We start from the raw sequence: 15606 nt of genomic DNA, 5'->3' as shown, positions 1-15606 counted from the left end.
AACCATATTGCTAAATATTTCGCTAAGTTTGCGCATAGTCTAAATACATCTTGAGCTTTTTGATCAACCTTCTCCTTTTTACGAGAGGAGGAAGGTGATGAAGGAGATTGAGAGATTGTTGCTATTTGTTCTGTTTTTGTTGACGTGACTTTGTACGCATTTTTTTATTCATTTTGTTTTTGGTCCCAAAAATTCAAACTAAAGTTTTTTGTCCTTGAAATTTGATTAGTTGGAAATTTTAGTCCTTATAAGTTAAAAATTGTTGAATATTACTGATCTGGCACAAATATGGTTAATTTTGATAATGTGGCCTGATAACTAAGTAAAATGAGTTGGCATCTTTGTAGCTTAAATTAAAATTTAAAAGCTAAAAATTGTATTACTCTCGATGCTCCTTTTTTATATTACTATGAATAAATTTGTCTCTTCACCTCATATACAAATAAAATATTCTGACATTATTACCCTATTATTTAATTTTTATCTATTGAGGAGTATTTTATCAGCGTATCATGTCAAAAAAAAAGTATTTAATTGTATTTTTTTGAAAAATACTTATCTCCTGTAATAAGAAAATTTTTAAATCTTATTAACTATTTTAAAATTTAATAATTTTTTAATTTTATTCTTAAATTTCATTTATATATATGTTATTTAAAAAATTACATAATAATAAAAAATGTAAAATTATATATTTAATAAAAAATTCAGTGATATGAGTTATAAATTGAAAATGGTAAAGAATTATTGAAAAAAAATATGGTAAAGAATCTACTTGTAAATAAAAAGAGTAATTTGAATATCAATAACGAGAGAAACTATTTATCTGTATCTCGGGAGGGAAATTGAGAATATCTCCCCGGCTGTCCTATCCCATCTCACTGCGGGCACAGGACAATGCTGCTGGGGCAAGCTCCTCCTGTGAGCTTCAGAACCAAACCCAATTGCTTGGAATTGCAGATTCAAAGCCATGTGCGTCTCTTGTCCTTTGCTCAGATTTGTTTCTGTGACACTCCATGTACGAAAATGCTGCGCTCAACTGTTGGAAATGCATTTCTCGTTAGAGCTGGGCATTCTCCCACACCCAAAGACGTTCTTTCTTGGAACCCTAACACTGCCAACGATGGTTTGAGTTCGAATGTAGAGAATTCACCAGATATTAGCATTGTAACTGAAGGTGCAGATTCTTGGTGCTTCTGTTCTTTCAAGTTGTCGCGACTTTGGACTTCTGTGTTTTCAAATAGAGGAACTTATCAGTGACCTTGATAGTTAGTTATTATGTGTATTTTGTGACAAGGAGAACTTCTTTGATTTACTGAACTTAAATGTTGTCTTCCTTCGGTTCTGTTTATCATAACATCTAAGATGTATTTAGATTGACAGAGTGCTTTCTTTCTTATAGTGCACCGTTTTTTCATTCCTCAGCAAGAAGTTTACTGTTCTGTTTATATAGTCATGCTGAAGTTGTGATTTTGCTTATTCCCTAAATTAGGATACAAGTTCCAGATTTTTTTTTTTTTGGGCCAAAAGAAGTTACAGATCTTTTGAAAACGAATGATGATTGGAATACGAAATACTTTCTTTATATATTAAATATGATATATCGTGCATAATTTTTTTATGAAACCATGCAAGAGCTCATCAAATAATATATGTAAGCTGGAATTAGATAATCGGGCATCATGTATGTTCTGGAGATTCAAGGGTGCTCTGGTCTTTGATAATATAGTTATCTCAAATAATCTTTAGCATTTCACGTTTTCCGATCTATTTCTAAAGGCATGGATCTTGTTCATAGCTTGGAATGTACTTTTTTTTTTTTTTTTTTGTAAATAAATTCTTTTAGGCTGCAGGCATGTCATGATGCATGTTACATAATCAAGACAGGCACAATCCTAATTCACAAGTGCTATGGCCTATCATTTATATGGTTTTCTTAAACATTGATAAGCATTCCCTGTTTTCCCTTTCTTTTTTTTCCTTTTTTTTTTTTTTTTTGGGACCAAAGTTGGCAAAGCCCTAAATGTTTTCCCCTCTATTTCTTAAGGCAGGCGCCTTCCTTATCTATGAATCAAAATTTTTTATCCTTTCAGGACACAAATTATGTCTTATTAGCCCGTGTCTCATAGCTATGCTTTTTCATTCACTCTGTGCTCACCCAAATTTTTGTGGTTTGTCAGGCTTTGAGCGTGATTCGGTTATTACAAATAGTGATTCTATGATAAAATCTAGGGGCAGGTTATCTGGAAGTTTTGACAAACTGAATGCGCAGAAAGTCAAGGGCCTCATTCACAGAACTATTCATAAGAAGCAGGAAAGAAGCATTAATGATGATAACCTGGTTGTGGAACATCCAGAATTAGGAATAGAAGATGACTGGGAACAATCTGAGGAATCAAATTCTCACGTAGGTTATCAGAACACACCCAATAAATCTCAAAACAATGACAACAGAACAGAGAGTTCAGGTATATTAGTTGAAAGACATTCTGCCTCGCGTTTAAAAGGATGGGGTGGTGGAGGATCTTCACGTACTTTTAAGACTGAATCAAAAAAACTGCTAAAGGAACAGAGAAAACGATTGTCTGACAGTGACTTTTTCAGTCGAAAGTCCTTCAAAGATCTAGGATGCAGTGAATATATGATTGAATCTCTGGCAAAGCAATTTTATCTACGGCCTTCACATATACAGGTAACTTTAAGCTTTGTTGCTGAGGAGAAATTATTTAGCTATTGAACATTTGTGTGTTTTCATATATGACATAAGCTGATATGCTTTATGGAAAATAATGTGGTTGTGGGAAAGTATTTTCAATATATGATAGTTTGCATTTCTGAGAAAATGGTTTGTCCATCCATTACATGTGATGCTTGACCACGTGTTTGAAACTGACTTTCAATTCTTTAGAAAGGAAGGTCCTCCTTTTTAAGGACTTTCTTTTACTCTTTTGTTGGATTGGAAATAATTATTACTGCATGCTGCTTGAACACATAAAAAAATGTTTTTTAGGCCGATTACTGCCCATCCTTGGTTAGAAATTCTACACTTCTCAAGTCACTACGTGCTGCTTATTTCTTCACAACAGCTAAGCTCCCCTGTTAATATTTTGGTTAATTGTAGGCCATGGCATTTGAACCAGTATATACTGGAAAGAGTTGTATGATAGCTGATCAAAGTGGTTCTGGAAAGACTGTAGCATATCTTGCACCAATAATTCAGAAGCTTAGACAAGAAGAATTGGAAGGACTTTCCAATTGCTCTTCACAAGCTCCTCGAGTGGTTATATTGGCACCAACTGCTGAGTTAGCTTCTCAGGTTAATTACTTTACTTATATATTCCGCATGACTGTTAGTTTCTTTTTCATTATTGCTCAATGCCCATCATGTTCAAAATGATTGTTATCTTGCTTTCACTGTCTTTTGCTTCTTTCTAAGGAAGCCTATTATGTTTGAAGGTTTTCACTCCCTTGCCCCCCATTTTTTGAAATTTGTTTGCAAAAGGAAAATAATTATTGGATACTCCAATGGCAAGATTAACTTAATGCTAAACATATCTTGATTAAAATAGGACACTTGAGACAAATTGCATTCTAATAAAAAGAGATGATCTATTTAATTCCAAGTTCATGGAAGCGTAATCCAAAAATAACTAAAACAAATAAGTTAATTAAAATAAAGTAAATAAAACGACTAAAAAGAATTTGATTAAAATAGATGTGATTCTCAACGCTCCCCCAAAGATGTTCCTAACTTGGAGCTATCCCTCCATAGCCAGTTTTCTTCTCTAAGATCAATTTCTGTAGTCTTTTATTCCTTTTCTCCGGATATGTGTTAGCTGACTACCAGTTATGAGGACAATGATTTCCTTTTCCATGTGAAAGTTTCATGTCAGCACTATTTCTGTTATAGGTAATGTCCTTTTTTTCCTTACATCTCTTTAAACAAAGAGTAATTGTACATTTTCTTTTATTACATTCCAAACATATGGAGTAGATGTTTGGAAAAATTATTCTAAATGTGCAGTGTCAATGGTGTTGAGGTTTCTCAATAGTGATAATGGTTCTGTTTCATAAATTTTACAGCCAGCTGGTTCTTTCATTGGCTTTCCTTTGTAGTTTTCTATATGTGAAAATTATATAGATGTTTGCAACAATTGAATTTTGATGTCATGGATAACCTGGTGCTGTGTAGGCCAACTACCTGACCGCTTATTTCAGATAACAAAAAGATGTTTTGCATTTTCATCCTACTAATCGATGTAGGGCCAGATAATAAAGAGAAAAGAGGAAAAAAGGGTAGAAAGAAAATGGGAATAAGAAAGTGACATTTTCACCCACTGGTAAAACCTAACTGTCAAGTCTACAGTTAGGTTCTTGTATAGGAAACCAAGAAAATAACCACATGGATTAAAATAAGCACAAGAAATATAACTAAGGCAACATCCATAGTTCAGGCCTTGCTATTAAAAGTCTTATACTATATTCTACAGCATGTGTTTAAATTATTATTCTATTCTTTTATTATGCTTTTCATTAGTAGTATAAATGCTGGTGTCAATTGTTTCTGTGGCAGGTGTTAGCTAATTGTCGATCGATGTCAAAATCTGGTGTTCCATTCAAATCTATGGTGGTAACAGGTGGCTTTCGACAGAGAACTCAATTGGAGAATTTAGAGCAGGGTGTTGATGTTTTAATAGCAACTCCCGGCCGTTTTATGTTCCTCATCAAGGAAGGCTTCTTGCAGTTAACAAATTTAAGATGGTAAATGTGAAGTTCAGGCTTTTTTCCTCTATTACATAAACAACTTTATATTTGTTAACGGTAAAGGGAGAACAAACTTTTACTCTATCTGGAACATGTAACTTTAAACAATAAAGATAGTTGTGTCCTATCAAAATAGGAAAATAACTTAATTAAACTTAACAATAAGCTTGGCCCTTTAGTATTATATGACTGTTGGTTCACAAATTTCATTTTCTACTTTCAAATTCTGGCATTTATTTATTTATTTTACTTTTTTACTCTGAAGTAGGCAGTGATACTATAATTATCTTGCTATTTTCTCTTTAAAATTAAAATAATGATGGACCAAGAGTAAACCATTGCACTGTGGGAGGGTCCAAGTGTGTTATGGCAGTTGGTGAGGTGTCCAAAAGGGTGAAAATTGCCCCATACATGTTGTGAGATGTGGGAGACAAACGTGGAGAGAGGGAGAAAAGGGTGTTATGGTTGAATATTTATTGGAGAGTGGAGGTTCTTTGGTGAATTAAGGAATAAATTAGCTATTCTGTAAGGAGAGAGCCCAAGCTTGCTGTTTGGGCTTTTGTGTGTCTATATCTTGCAAGTGTTGCTGTATCAGACATCTGTCACTGTTCATTGAGCTAAATATCCAGTAGAGGGATATTTCAGTTTCATTTTGGCTTGTGTTCCATTAAAAGAAAAAAATGAAAATAACTTAAGATGATTAACGGTAACTGTAAGCTCGCCCCTTTACTATTATATGACTGTTAATGGCTTACAAGTTTCATTTCATGTTCCACATTCAAATTTTATCTTCTATTTTTTCTCTGGAAGCAGGCAGTGATATGACAATGATCTTTTTAATTTTTATTAGAAAATCATCATCAACTCCCATAGTTCAGCTGACTTAGGACATTATGAACTAACAACATGAAGTTGTGAGAAAAAGTTATTGAACATAGGTTGAAGTTGAAGACTTCTATTTCGAAGAACTAATTTAGATTTATGTCGGGGAGATCCGCAACTGAAGCAACAATCTATTTACTAAGGGGGTTAATGAAAAAATATGGGATTAAAAGAAGGGATTTACATATGGTTTTTATTGACTTAGAAAAAACTTATGATCGTGTGCTAAGAAAAGTACTTTGGAAGTTTTGGAAAAAAAGGCGTACGGGTCGCTTATATCAAAGCCATACAAGATATGTATAAGGGGGTAACTACTAGTGTAAGAATGCCTGGAGTTGAGGCAAAGGACTTCCCCATTAAGATTGGCCTATATCAGGGATCTTCTTTAAGCTTTTATTTGTTTTAATATTGTTTTGGATGTTCTAATCGAGCTTATCCAAGAAAGAATCCCTAAGTCCATACTCTTCGCGGATGACATAGTTCTCATGGCAGAGTCAAAAGAAGAGATTAACTCTATATTGGAGTTATGGAGAAGGACTTTGGAGTCAAAAAGTTTTCGCTTGAGTAGAAACAAAACAGAATATATGCATTGCAATTTTGGGAGGAGGCAAAGCAATAGAGATTTGACGGTGAAGATGGGGAATCAAATCATTCCTTAAGTATCAAAGTTTAAATATCTTGGATCCATTATACATGAGGATGGTGAAATTGATGGAAACGTTTCTTATAGTATACAAGCTGATTGGTTAAAGTGGAGGAAGGCTACCGAGTTATTTGCGATAAGAAGGTACCTAAGAAGCTTAAGAGAAAATTTTATTGGACTGCTCTATAAGACAAGCTATGTTGTATGGTAGTGAATGTTGGGTGATCAAGGGAAAACAAGAGCACAAAGTTGGGGTAGCAGAAATAAGGATGTTGAGATGGATGTGCGGTCATACAAGAAAAGATAAGATTCGAAATGAAAATATCAGAGCAAGAGTTGGTGTGCCGCCTATCCAAGAGAAAATGGTTGAAAATCGTTTAAGATGGTTTGGACATGTACAGAGAAGGCCATTGGAGGCCTCGGTAAGGAGGGTAGATAAGATAATATGGAGTCTCATAAAAAGGAGCAAAGGAAGATCGAGAAGAACGCTCAATAAGGTCGTTGAGCGAAACTTCCTAGTCAATAACATATCTGAAGATTGAGTTGTTGACAGAGTATGATGGCGTCATGTGATTCATGTAGCTGACCTCACCTAGTGAGATAAAACTTCTTGTTGTTGTTAAGTTTTATCTAGGTTTTCCTTTGTAAGCAGATAGGATAAATGTGATTTCTTATTGTCTTAAATACTCCGTGGGACCTAGCAAACCTACTAACCTATTTTCCTAGCTTCTTTCTCCTTGTGTATTAATTGCAATAATATACATTAGCATTTTCATGTTTATTTTTAAAATCTTGTTTAACATAAGAAACTTTTGTTGCAGTGCTGTGTTGGATGAGGTAGATATACTTTTTGGTGATGAGGATTTTGAAGTGTCGCTTCAGTGCTTGATTAATTCTTCACCAGTTGCCACACAATATTTATTTGTGACCGCAACTTTACCAAAAGACATTTACAATAAACTAGTTGAAGTTTTTCCTGATTGCGAAGTGATCATGGGACCTAGCATGCACCGGATAAGCTCTCGACTTGAGGAGGTTGGTAATGGGTTGCAAACTTCGTTTTGGTGTTCTTTGTTTATCTTTATTGAGCAGAAGATAGTATATTTTAATGAGAAATATAAAGTGTATATTTGCTGGTTGAAATATTTGAACTGAAATGCCAGAAGGTTTGAAATTTATTTGTAATTTTTTGCCCTAATAACTTTTTCGCAATGTTTTTGAGCATTCTTCATCACCATCCTACTTGGAACTTCAGCTTGATGAAGTTATAAACCTATTATGCTAGATCTCCTTTTATATATTTTAGAGTACTGGACTGCTTTGGATTTTGGCTTGTATTTATACAAATAACTCTATTTTCATGTTATTTGCGTTACATGCACATTTTATTTGTTCTTCGTTGATTGTTTTCATCAGCTTCTCTGAACTTCTCCTTTGCCCTATATTCAGGTTCTGGTTGATTGCAGTGGAGCTGATGGGGAAGAAAAATCCCCCGATACAGCATTTCTTAATAAGAAAACAGCTCTTCTACAGATTGCAGAAGGAAGTCCCGTCCCAAAAACCATTGTCTTCTGCAACAAAGTAAGCTCCAATAGAACTTTTGGGTGCTCACTCTTAGGGCCAACGAAATGGAAAAAGTGATTTTGAGAATATGAAAAGATTCTGACGTTCCTAAAAGTTTAATGAGGGAAAAAGATATTGTTGAGTGATGATTACAGATATGCACTAAACGTTATCCCTTCTTACCTTTATTTCCAAGCGGGGCATTTTAGTTTCTTTACCTCATTCATTGAGCTGTTAGCATTATGGTATAATTCCCCAAACATAATGAATAATGGAGTTTCTACTTTTTATCACACAAATTGCAGATTGAAACCTGCAGAAAAGTTGAGAATGCATTGAAGCGATTTGATAGGAAAGAGGCGCGCGTACAAGTTCTACCTTTCCATGCTGCCATGACACAGGAATTACGGCTTGCTAACATGGAAAAGTTTACACATTCTCAATCAAAGGAAGTCTCCCAGTTTCTGGTTTGCACTGATAGGTATGTCGCATGTCATGCATAATGATGCTGTTGTTCCCCCCTTTTAATCTAAAATTCGAGCTGTTTCAAGCCCCAAATGAGAGAGGAAGGTCACCCAACTTGCCTCTTTGTTTTTTAATCCATTTATGGCTTGAATTTGAAATTCCTTTTTGATTAATCCATTGTTATCAGCGACTTTGTGACATTTTAGAATCGTAAGGTTTGAATTGTGACTTGTTATGGAGTATTTGAGATATAAACCATGGATCATATGATTTTGATTACTATGCTGTAACCTGATGCAGAGCGTCACGAGGTATCGACTTTACCGGAGTGGATCATGTTATACTTTTTGACTTCCCACGTGACCCGAGCGAATATGTCCGCCGTGTTGGAAGAACTGCAAGGGGTGCTGCTGGAAAGGGCAAGGCATATATCTTTGTGGTTGGCAAGCAAGTATCACTTGCACGTAAAATCATGGATAGAAATAGGAAGGGTCACCCTCTACATCATGTGCCTTCTGCCTATGAGCTCATGAAGTAGAAACCTTAAAGCTGCACACATTTATAGGTTTCTCTAAGGAAACTTTCACCTTTGTGAGCCATATTCAACTTGTATAAATATTATATATCTTTTTGATCAAAACGTATTTCTGACTGCTTCCTCTATCCATCATAAAGTTTATTTTGTAGGCATGTGGTTTTTGCGTTGAGAAAAAAACTGAATATGGGCAAGAATAGATGGGATATGCTTTATTGAATGATCAAATAAATTCTAATTTTTTTCCATTAGATTAGGCAAGACTTTTCTAAACTCGGAATCGTTTGCATACTAAATCTTTAGTTTTAAAAACTCAACGATAGACCTCCTTAGATTTTCACGCCTATGCAGATAAGCTCAAACTATTAATTTTATGTTCATTTCAGTTTTACTTGCGACGTATATAATTCTATCAAACTTTGAACTGTGTGAATAAACTTTTCAAATATTGAAGATATTTGCAAATAAATAATGAATAAAATTAATAGTATATGAGACATTTTCATAAATGCAAAAGTTTTGGGAGGTTTATGGTGAAGTTTTAAAGGATAAGGATGTCATATGATCTGAAATTTATGAAGTTTTTTGTACAATTGAGTTTTTTTTTAATAATAAATGGAAATCAAACTTTTGCTTTTATTTTATGTCAATTTTTGTAAAAAGGTGTCTGTCTTGCGAGAATCATGAATATGAAAATTTGGCTTTTACTTTAGTGCAACATTTGTAGAAGAATGCGTACTATTGGAGTCTTGTAACTTACTATTCAGGTCTCTTCCATTGTAAATACAAGTTGAAACCTCTAATAATAATAGCAGTGTGTTCCTTATGAATTGTCTCTAGGTTTTTTCTTCGTGAAAACTTGACTCGTTAATATTCTATTTTTATTTTTAGATATTTAAATATATTTTGCACTTGCTTCTCATAGAACATCCTGTGCATTAGAAAGAATTTGACCATGATGTATGTGAAATAGTTTTCTTATTGAAACTTAGTTATGATGTTATGAGATTGAGGTCTTAATATGGCCCCTACGAGTAGATTGAGTCTTGTAGAATAAGCTAATCCTTTATAACATGACAAATTAAAATTCCAATCTTTAGTAAAAAAAGTACCCACTTTTAATACCCAATAGCGTTTCAAATAGAATTACTTTCAATAAAATGACCTTAGCTAGTGAGATCTCATGACTCTTGGAAGTGAGTTTGTTTGATCTAGACAACAAAAGTTATTTTTTGTCTTGAAGTATAAAAAGACATTTTACATGTGAATTTTCGTAGACCTAATGTGATTTCATTTTCTTAAGATTTCATTTTCATGTGGTATGCCAAAATAAATTTTGAGCTTCTTTTTCTTGGCAACTTGAACACATCTTCATTTCTTAGTGTGTATATATAAAATATGATACTCCCGCACTCTTTAATATAGAACTTGGTTATTAAATTGATTTTGGTCCTAAATATAAGATCTATTTATCATATTTATTGATTTTTCTTAAATTATTTCTATGAATACTCCCTCAACTATAATCAAGTAGAAAAAGAAGAAAGGACACTAAAGAAGATGATTATGGTGTTTTAAGAAAAATATGTTATATTTCTTATAATTAACTAACTTACTTAACTTTCTTAATCTAATCAAATTAATTAAATAATTCTTATATTAAGGACTGGAGGAGTACTTGATTTATATTTATATATATGTATATACATAGTTTTGTTTTTGATTTGGCAAGCGTTTTTAGGCACGGCTTGAATCCGCAGCATGGGCTGGTGCAACTTGAGGCAAAAACTTATGACGATGTATTTTAATTTTGTTGGTTTTGTTGGGTAATTTCCAACTGAATGCGTTAATAAAAAACAGTAACTACTCCTATAAAACTTAAAAACTAGCAACTCAATATAGCGTTGAAATGCAACGCGCAAAGGCGGGAGTTTCTTCATCGGTACGGAGAGTTAAATTATCCGACCGGACCCGATCCGAACGTAAAAATTTTCACTTCGCTTTCTGCGTTGGGTTTAGTCTCTTGTTCTTCTTCTATGCACGTTCATCGCTGCGTGATTCGCTTCTCTTTTCGCTTTCTTATCTAAAACCAACTATAGCGGTTCTGTCGGATGCTACCCAGCTATTTGGTTTGTGAGACCATATTTAGCTGTTAGTTGGCGGCTATCGTCGGTGTGATGCCGACACCTGTAATTAATTACGTGAAGTTGAGTGCCTTCCGTTGTCTCAGGACAAATTTAAAGGCGGAATTTTGTCGTGGGTACGTATTCTCATTTGCTAAGAGGTCAAATTTCATGAACTTGTGCCTCTTAATTACATAATTAGGAACATGGATAAGGGCATTATCTAGTCGTAGCTGAACGGGTGATCATTTGTTTGATTCTTATAAGCTGTGAATTTAATCAGGACTGAAGCTTTATGCAAATTATTATCGTCATTTCTAGCCTAATGGAATTTCAATTTTCCACTTTCTGCATAATTGGTTGTACATTAGCTGTCTAGTTATGTTGTGGGGATATGATTGAATTACTTAATTTTAGAATACGTGGTTGGTGTCAAACTACTCAATATATCTATTTGTGTACTGACAGCAGAGGCACTGGTGTTAATTCATTTTTTTCATATACAAGCATCCAGATTCAATCTTATAATTGTATTAAAAATTTAAAGAAAAATCTTAAGTAATCGAAATGTGAATCGATTACTTACAAGCTATCTTGTCATAGGTATTTTATTTTATCTTATCTGTTAGCCTGAGGAAGAGTACAAGCCTTGAAAAGTTATATGTTACTAGCTACTTGTGAAGTTCTTATGATTATTACAAATTTCTTGATGGTATTAGGCCATACTGAATTCGGTAGTATGTTTGCCTTTGATAAGGTTCTGCATTCTTATTTTTATAATTTTATTTCAGGTATTTTTAAATGGCTAACATTTTCAATTAAATACTGAAAATTTATCCATGGAGATAGATCTTGAGCTGCCCACATATCATCAGGGGAAGTCAGAATTTGGATCCTTTAGAAACGATGTGGCTGATTCTGCTTGCGATATGCGCGTTGAGGAGCAAAGTACTAATTTTCCAACAGTAACTGAACACTGTAAGGAAGTCTTTTGTGAAAATGTGTTGTTTTGTCAGGAGCAGGTGCATGCTGTTAATCAAAATCCTATAAAAGAGCCTCAGAATGGCCTGGAATTTGAATCAAAGGAGGCTGCTTATTTTTTCTACAGAGAATAGGCTCGCTCTGTGGGATTTGATATCACAATAAAAGCCAGTTGGCGCTCAAAAAAGTCTGGTAAGTTTGTTGACATTAAAATTGCTTGTTCAGATTTGGAAGCAAGCGTGAATCTGGTGCAACTGCTAATCCACGACCATGCATGAAAACAAACTGTAAGGCTGGCATGCATTTGAAAAAGAAGCCAGATGGCAAATGGATCATATTTAGTATGGTGAAGGTGATAGCATACCAAAAAGTGTTCAATATGGAGGTCTTGAAGCCCAAGAAATACTCATCCAATTAGAGGCCCAATCAGCTCTCCAAAGTGCTCAAAGGATTTATAACTTTAGAATGCTTACATGGAGGATGATATGGATTATTGCTTAGACGATGACATGGATACATGTGGAGCTTGACGTAACATATGGAAAGCCACCCCGAAAGCCACCATGGCATGTGAGTCATTAGAGTGTAAACACTTGGACCTTAAGAAAGACAAGAGCGCGTTCTCAGAGCCTAAAAGGAGAGATGATTTTGAATAATTAATAAAATGAGAATTTTATTTCTCTTTGTGTGAGCCTTGCTTGCATCCTCGTATTCTCGTGAGAATACTCGACAGTATCAAGGGATTGATCAGCCTTGTGATGTCTTCATGACTAAGGTTATAAGAAACAGGTTCTCTTAAGGTCTTATTTAAATCAACCGTCCGTCCGTTACTTGATTCTAGCTGGTCCGTACGTCCTCTCATATCAAGTGGCATCAAAGTTAAGGTTTGCTAGCTTTCAAGTTCTATCCTTTTGATGTTTTCATTTCTTTTTTTTTTTGCTTTCTCTATTGCTTCCGTTTTCCTTTCGTTTCCATTCTTCTCATTTTGTCTTCTCTTTCTTCTTTATTTCTATCTTTTTATTATTTTTTTTCATTTTTTTCCTTTTCATCTCCTTCCCACCCATTATTTTCCTTTGTTCATTTGACTTGCTTTGTTCTTTTGAGTGGCAAAAACAAAAAAAGCAACAAAAAAAATTCGTGAAAAAAAGTGCTGTTGTGTTGAAACAAAAAAAAAAAAAAGGCTACAGAATTGCTGAAAAAAAAATTCGAAAATTGAAAAAAAAAAAAGAGAAAGAGTTTCAGATTTTGAAGATTGCAACATAAAAGGCAAGTTTCCTAATTTGAAAGAGCTTCCATTGCAAGTCATAATTAATTTCCTAAATCTTTATTCTTGGACGGTAAGACTCATTCTTTCCTTTTTCTACTTCCCTTTCTTTTGCCTAGTTTCTATTTTGAATTCCTTTCATTTTCATACTACTTTCCTATTCTTTTTCTTCAATTTTTCTTCTTTCTTTTGTTTCCTATTCCTTTTCCTTTCTTTTCATACTACTTGCCTAATTTTAGTTCTTTTCTTGTAAGGTACTCACTTTCCTAAATACTTTGTTCATACTTTCCTTTCTTTCCACACCCATATTTGTGTCTATAATTTTCCTGTCAATTTTCTATACGTTTTTTTCCCTTTCCTATCCCTCTCTATATAATTTTTTTTATCATATACTTCTATCTCATATTTTTCTTTATTCCCCACTTTCATCCCATATCCTTTTCTTTTCTCTCATGGTTTCTTACCAATTTTGGTTGTGAAGAATACCACAAACTAATATTGTCTCTTGATTTTGTTGAGTTTCAATCAAGAATATTATAGGAGGCAAGCTTGAGTGGTAAAAGGCAAGAGTGTTTTGTGTCAATTTAAAAGCCAAATTTGAGAGAAACATGAGTGGCATAAATTGTTTTGAGCAAAACACATGAGTAGAGTGGTAAGGTCCATTCTTCTCTCTATTTCTAACCTTTCAGGTACCAAATATGTATGGTCATAAAGAGCTTAGGGAAGATCTCAACTCCTTCCTAAAAAAAGTCCAAAAGCTAAATGCTGAAGTAGACCATTTGAAGTCTAATCGCAACTCCAAATCTAAAAGAGACTTACATAGACGATTGCAGGAGTTAAAACAAGTCTCCATGACTGTTGAGGGTTATTAAAATGAGATGGAGTTAGCAATGATTAGAGCTAGGATAAAGGAGACTCTAGAAGCCACTATGGATCGTTTTATACATGGGCTTAATCCTAGATTAGCTCGTGTTGCAGAAATGTGCAGCTTCATGAAGATTGAAGATTTGGTTTCTCTACTTAGCAAGCGTGAGCAAGAACTCAAGAGAGAGAAATATTTAGAAAGACAATGCTCCTCTTCAAAGAAGAACAATCAAGAGAAAGATGTCCTCTCCACGTACAATTCAAATGACATTAACTCTAGTGTTGTGGATAATTGTGAAAAAGAAGAGAACTTGAGTAAAGAAACAAGTGAAGTATCTCAATGTTGTCAAAATAATGAGAGGAAAAAAGAGAGTGTTGAGTTGAGTGAAAAGAAAGATGAAAAGAATTTTGAGAAAAAAGAGGTTAAGAGTGATTGTAAGGATATTTCTTTGATTACTAACCATCTTAATCATTCCTTGCCTTGTGATTCCAGTGTGTTGTAGGTAGTTAATTTGATTCCTAAAGAGCCATCTAATGGATTCTCATTTCATTCAAGCAACACTGAAAAACATTCTGATGGCCTAAATTTTGTTGTCCCTGATGACTTGTTGTCTTTAAGATGTCATGAACTTCACACATTGGATTTTAATTGTCACATGAATTTTATTGTTCATAGGTGTTCTCATCATATGCATATTGTGGTTAAGAGGCTTTCTTGTTACTTGGATATTGCTGTTGCTTTAGGTCATCTTGTAGGTGCACAAGGGATACATATGATCATTTATATTTGGGTGCATGTGAGAAAGAAAAGATTTCTAATCCAAAGCAATTTTGACTAGCTTCCAATATTAGAGTATCCTCACATGATTTCAAGGAATCATGATCCTTTTCAAGATCTTGCCAGGATCCATCACATAACTTGCATGATTCTTCTACTCAGTAAATATCATTTTCAAATTATTTTTGCAAATTCTAACTTCTTCCCTTTTGATCCAGGTCAAGATTCAAGGACGAATCTTTTCGAAGAGGGAGGGAATGATAACATACCAAGAAGTGTTCAATATGGAGGTCTTGAAGCCCAAGAAATACTCATCCAATTAGAGGCCCAACCAGCCCTCCAAAGTGCTCAAAGGATTTATAGCTTCAAAATGCTTACATGGAGGATGATATGGATTATTACTTGGACGATGACATGGACACATGTGGAGCTTGACGTGACATATGGAAGGCCACCTCGAAAGCCACCATGGCATGTGAGTCATTAGAGTGTAAACACTTGGACCTTAAGAAAGACAAGAGCGCGTTCTCAGAGCCTAAAAGGAGAGATGATTTTGAATAATTAATAAAATGAGAATTTTATTTCTCTTTGTGTGAGCCTTGCTTGCATCCTCGTATTCTCGTGAGAATACTCGACAGTATCAAGGGATTGATCAACCTTGTGATGTTTCATGGCTAGGGTTATAAGAGACAGGTTCTCTTAAGGTCTTATTTAGATCAATCGTCCGTCCGTTACTTGACTCTA

General features: G+C 34.3%; 1 protein-coding gene across 1 annotated transcript; it reads left to right on the top strand.

Annotated features, from left to right (window-relative positions):
• Positions 1–855: 855 nt before the first annotated feature.
• On the top strand, positions 856–8980 carry LOC114715051 (DEAD-box ATP-dependent RNA helicase 50). The gene is made up of 8 exons (XM_028899856.1): positions 856–1177; positions 2181–2692; positions 3122–3316; positions 4574–4761; positions 7111–7324; positions 7739–7870; positions 8158–8333; positions 8618–8980. The coding sequence occupies exons 1-8, from the start codon at positions 898–900 to the stop codon at positions 8853–8855; spliced, it is 1935 nt and encodes a 644-aa protein (XP_028755689.1). The 5' UTR covers positions 856–897; the 3' UTR covers positions 8856–8980.
• Positions 8981–15606: the final 6626 nt, after the last annotated feature.

Source organism: Neltuma alba, unplaced genomic scaffold (genome assembly GCF_004799145.2).
Source record: "Neltuma alba isolate B1F8T4 unplaced genomic scaffold, ASM479914v2 tig00011573_pilon, whole genome shotgun sequence".
Taxonomy (NCBI): domain Eukaryota; kingdom Viridiplantae; phylum Streptophyta; class Magnoliopsida; order Fabales; family Fabaceae; genus Neltuma; species Neltuma alba.
This window is presented reverse-complemented; position numbering and strand designations above follow the sequence as displayed.

Excerpts from the sequence above, each read along its gene's own strand:
- LOC114715051 (XM_028899856.1), top strand. The coding sequence starts at position 898 with ATGCTGCTGGGGCAAGCTCCTCCTGTGAGCTTCAGAACCAAACCCAAT. Across the intron at positions 2,693-3,121 it reads TACGGCCTTCACATATACAG|GCCATGGCATTTGAACCAGT; the intron begins GTAACTTTAAGC and ends GGTTAATTGTAG. Across the intron at positions 3,317-4,573 it reads CTGCTGAGTTAGCTTCTCAG|GTGTTAGCTAATTGTCGATC; the intron begins GTTAATTACTTT and ends TTTCTGTGGCAG.